This window comes from Lathyrus oleraceus, chromosome 3 (assembly GCF_024323335.1).
Source record: "Lathyrus oleraceus cultivar Zhongwan6 chromosome 3, CAAS_Psat_ZW6_1.0, whole genome shotgun sequence".
Lineage (NCBI taxonomy): Eukaryota > Viridiplantae > Streptophyta > Magnoliopsida > Fabales > Fabaceae > Lathyrus > Lathyrus oleraceus.
The window spans coordinates 80282049-80286537 of NC_066581.1; the positions used below are offsets into that span (position 1 = coordinate 80282049).

Below are 4489 nucleotides of genomic sequence, written 5' to 3' on the forward strand. Positions count from 1 at the left end.
AAACGAATTTTATCATCATCATATCATGTCTACATTTCCACTGTCTTTCCAGCATTACAATTTGATGTAAAGAGGAAGATTTTAAACCTAATCTGTAGAACTTTATTATAAGCCCGATGAATTTTTTCAAAAGTTTCTAGAAATTCTCAAGGATGGTGTTAAGTGTTAACTAGAGGAGCTGTCCAAGTACACAACTATTTCATGATCATTAACTTATGGATTAAAAAATTGAACGATTGAGGCTCTTCCAAGAAAAGGTTTTCTTTGCCCAAAGAAACCCCACTTGGCAATAGATAAGGTTTCCATCTATCAGCTCATGAAATATTTGAAGAATGCCTTTTAGAACCCTCAAGAGTCATCATAAAGACTATCAAAATCAGTTTTCAACAGCCATTGTAAAAGACGCGCCTAAGAATGATAAATGAGTGTGCCTAATATCAGACAAAAAACTAAGAAAACAACATGAATATAAATATGTATATACTTAAGTCTGCAAACATTACAGTATGAGGAATAAATAATACAATAATTGTTCTAATGCACATTAAAACAACATAGTTTTTGTCTCTATCGATAAGTAAATGGACATCCCAGGATTCGCCCAAACTCTGTAAAATGAATGGCACGAGAGCTCAAACCCTCAATGCATTACCATTGTACCTATAGTTCAACAAAATATCAGAACTTCAACAACATAAGCAAAGCAACAGAAAATTCATTTACAGATTTCTAAACTGAGTGTGTACCTGGCATTAAATATCTGCCACATCAAATAATCCTTGGCTCTATACACTGCGCAGGGAGGAATCATCCTCCATTGTCCAGACAAAACCAGGCATGTCCAGCCTTGGCCCAGCAGTACTCCTGTATATATAGAGCTTCTCAACAGGACAACTGTCTGGCCTTGAATCTGGAGGTCCTCTTTCATCAATGACTTCAACATTAAGTCTGGGCATTTTCTGACCCAGTAGCTTACAGGCTCCATAACTCACTGGGCAAGAGGACATCCAAAGGGATCGCATTGTCTCGAGTTTTGCCGCATTGGCCAAGAGAGCCTTGTCGCCAAAGGGGCAGTCCCTGATCTCTAGCTTCCTAAGATTATCACACCCGGACAGCATATAATGGAGACCCAAATCGCTCTCTCCGGCAAAGGCAACAGATAGCATCTCCAGCTTCTTCGCATGAGTTCCAATATACTCAAAAACACGATCAGTTAGAAGGCCGGAAAGGGAAAGGCGCTGAAGATCCTTACAATGCTCTACAATAGCTCCAAAACCAGAATCCAGTGGTTGAAGGGTAAGATAGTCAGGAGTTCGAGGCTCCAGAATACACAGGCGAAAGCGAGTCAAATTAGGCCTATTCTGCGCAATAGTATTTAGAGCAGCGTTAGACATTTGACGACAAAAATATAGAATGGACTGGAGCTTTGGGCAGCCTTTAGATACAGAGACAAGACCCTGTTCTGTCAACGCAATATTTGGTTCTAAACCAAATGGATCAGAAGGAAACACCCTCAACTCCTGTAGATACTTGCATGAAGCAGCAACGACATCAAGACCAGCATCTTCTATGTAATCAAGCACCTGTATCAGCGGACTTTAATTAGCACAACAAAATACAACATGATTGAAGGTATTGAACCTGAGATGCACACAAAACATGGAACAGGCAATACATCAAAAAACATCATATAAATCCAACATACCCAAAACCGCAACAAATTGGGGCATTGACCGACAAGCTTGATAAGATCGGAGCTTTGAATGACAGCATAACTCAGGTTTAGTGATGTTAGCCTAGAGCAGACCGGATTTAGTGCCGGAAGGTAGGATGGCAGAACTTGCCAAAAACCAGACAAGCTCTTCAATTGCTTGCACCCAGAAAATGCTGTTACAAGGTTTGAGAAGACCTCTGGGCGCATCTCAGCTGAGTAGATTCCTGTGCCTAACTCAGCCAGCTGAGGACATCGGCTAAGTAAGTTCGGCAGTTTATCAAGGGCTGCAGCATGATTGAGACGAAGAGTCTGGAGGTTAGGACACCTACCAAGCAGGCGCTCTAGTGCGGACAAACTCACCTCATTGTTCAAGCAAGAGATGTTAAGTGAAACTAAGGATGTGTAAGAATCAGGGAATTGGCTTAGCCAATGCCCACTAAGGTCCTCCAGTTCACTCTCCTGCAAGTTCAATTCCTTCAAATTCCTACAATTCATGGGAAGACAGAGTCTTTATCAGTGACACTTCAGAAACCACTATCTCCTATGGTTATTAAGAAGCAACGATGTAGTAAACTGAATCACGCCGAACCAATTTTAACATCATTAGCAACTGTCAATGGCTCAGTATTAATCAAGGATATTATCCCATTGGCAAAAGTTTTAAAAAGCATACTTCTGATTAAAACCTCACTGATACATGAAATATTCGTAATATTTACAAACTGTTTGAGATTTAAGTGAATCACATTTTCTGCTAACCATAAAAAAAGTGAAATCAAAATTAAAAATGGAATAAATCAGCATTACTAACCAAAAAAATTGAAGAGTCAACCATTAGTTCATAAAATTTACTAAATAGAAAACTAGTCCCTTTAAATAAATAAAAGAAAGTATTTTATTCCCTCCATCAAATTTTTTTATACACATTGGACTTTAATCGTCTCTTGCTACATCATTCAAAACAAGCATAGAGCCTTTGAAATTGTGATCATAAATTTGACAAAATTACTAAATTAATTGATTTTGTTCAATTTAAGGGAGTATATCCTAAATACACAAATTTAATGACCTAATTGACCGGCCTTTACAATTTAATTACTAGCAACCAAATAATATCATTAGTTTTAAATATCAAGTATAACTCATTATCACAAAAAACTGGCTTTACTAAAATGAGGTGTTTCTTTTTAAAAACTTTTTCAGTCTTATCTCTTTGGTTTTCCCAATAATCATTTGAACCAAACCAACATTTCCCAATACTCATTATCACAAAAAAGCTATCATATTTGATACATGGCGAGGAAACTGAATAATGTGGTCATGACTCGTGAAGGCTTAATAGGAAGGAAAGGGGATCTAACATGAAAAACGAATAAAATATAAATAGTAAAAGTAATACATTTCAATATCATAAGAATCCATAAAAATAAAAAAAAACATCCAAAATTCCACTGTACGAAAAGAAATCCAAAATATGTGGGGAAAAAAATCAGTTTTTACTGTATAGTATTCAAAAAGAAATATACATGAATCAAATCTGACCAATGACCACAAAAAGTTCAGTTAAAAGTTAAAACCTCACATGGCTAAAGACCGATAGTACCTTCATCATAATTGCTAATAGAACACTAAAGCAAAAGCAAAAGCAAAGATCCAAAGTTGAGATTGTTCAATCAAATCATAATCAATTCACTTCAGCTCAATTCAACGAAACATAGAATAACCAAATGAGAAGAATTTGAAAGGTAAAAAAACCTGCAATTAGAAGCAATGGCGGCAAGTCCTTCCGTAGTGAAACCCTCACACGAAATAAGAACCAAAACTTTAAAATTCTTAAACGATTTAGCAATAAGCTCCAAGCTCTCATCCGTTATAACCATCCTCTTGAGCCGAATCTCTTCGAGCAACGGCAAACCACAAGCCATAGCCGCGATCCACGGACTAACGAAACCTCCCCAACCTTCAGGCACCAAATTGAAGTCCGCAAAGTGCGGTTTCCCTTTCAACGAAATGGATCTCAACTCCGGGAACCGTTTCGTCACCGTGACAGGACTAACAGCGTAGCAGTTTCCGACGAAAATCTGCCTCCTGCACCACCGTTCGATCTCGTACCACGACTTACACACTAGAGAGATGGAGTTTCGGTCTTTGTCACATTGAATGAACGAGAACACGTACTCGAGAACTTCCTCAGGGAACCGGTTCGTCATTTTCTGCATGTGAAGAACGAAACGGCGTCGTTTAGCTGAGTCAGAACTTGGAAATGAAGCTTGTGAAGAACGAGAGTGGTGCAGTTTTGAGTGTTAGATCTGAGACACCATTAACGAGCTTAAAGTGTTTGTGTTAATGTCTGTGAGAGAGAAAGAGAGAAAGGATAAGAGTAGTTTATGTTGAGTTTGAGTGAGGTTAGAAATTAACTATGGTTAAATAAGTGATGGATTATTGATCATTGATGGTGGTGAGGGTTTATTTCGGAGAAGTGTTATTGGCAATTATTATAAGGGAGACACGTGGTTTGAGAAGTTAATGATGACCGTTTGATGAGGATGTAAGAATTTGATCTTATCCGTTGAGGGAGATCGAAGAGTAGCCGCAGAAAACGGGTGTGTGTGAAAAGACGTGGACTAAAGGGGACGCTATTTTCAGTTTCTCGCGAGTTGTTGAAATGAGAAAAAACCGACATGGTTTTATATCTTGTGAATAATGAATATTATCTCTCCATTTCTAAAAAAGGAAAAATGAGGATTTTTTTTTAAGTTAAGAAATTAATAATGA

At 37.9% G+C, this 4489-nt stretch overlaps 1 protein-coding gene across 1 annotated transcript; it reads right to left on the bottom strand.

The window, feature by feature from the left end:
* Positions 1–450: 450 nt before the first annotated feature.
* On the bottom strand, positions 451–4166 carry LOC127125451 (protein TRANSPORT INHIBITOR RESPONSE 1). Its single transcript, XM_051054218.1, has 4 exons — positions 3470–4166; positions 1706–2198; positions 747–1583; positions 451–660 (listed from the first exon to the last, which is right to left on the bottom strand). Exons 1-3 carry the CDS (start codon positions 3931–3933, stop codon positions 786–788), a joined length of 1755 nt encoding a protein of 584 aa, XP_050910175.1. The 5' UTR covers positions 3934–4166; the 3' UTR covers positions 451–660; positions 747–785.
* Between the last annotated feature and the right edge of the window lie 323 nt (positions 4167–4489).

Coding starts and splice junctions, on each gene's coding strand:
- LOC127125451 (XM_051054218.1), bottom strand. CDS start 3,933: ATGCAGAAAATGACGAACCGGTTCCCTGAGGAAGTTCTCGAGTACGTG. Junction 2,199..3,469: donor GCCATTGCTTCTAATTGCAG/GTTTTTTTACCT, acceptor CATGAATTGTAG/GAATTTGAAGGAATTGAACT. Junction 1,584..1,705: donor CCAATTTGTTGCGGTTTTGG/GTATGTTGGATT, acceptor CCGCTGATACAG/GTGCTTGATTACATAGAAGA.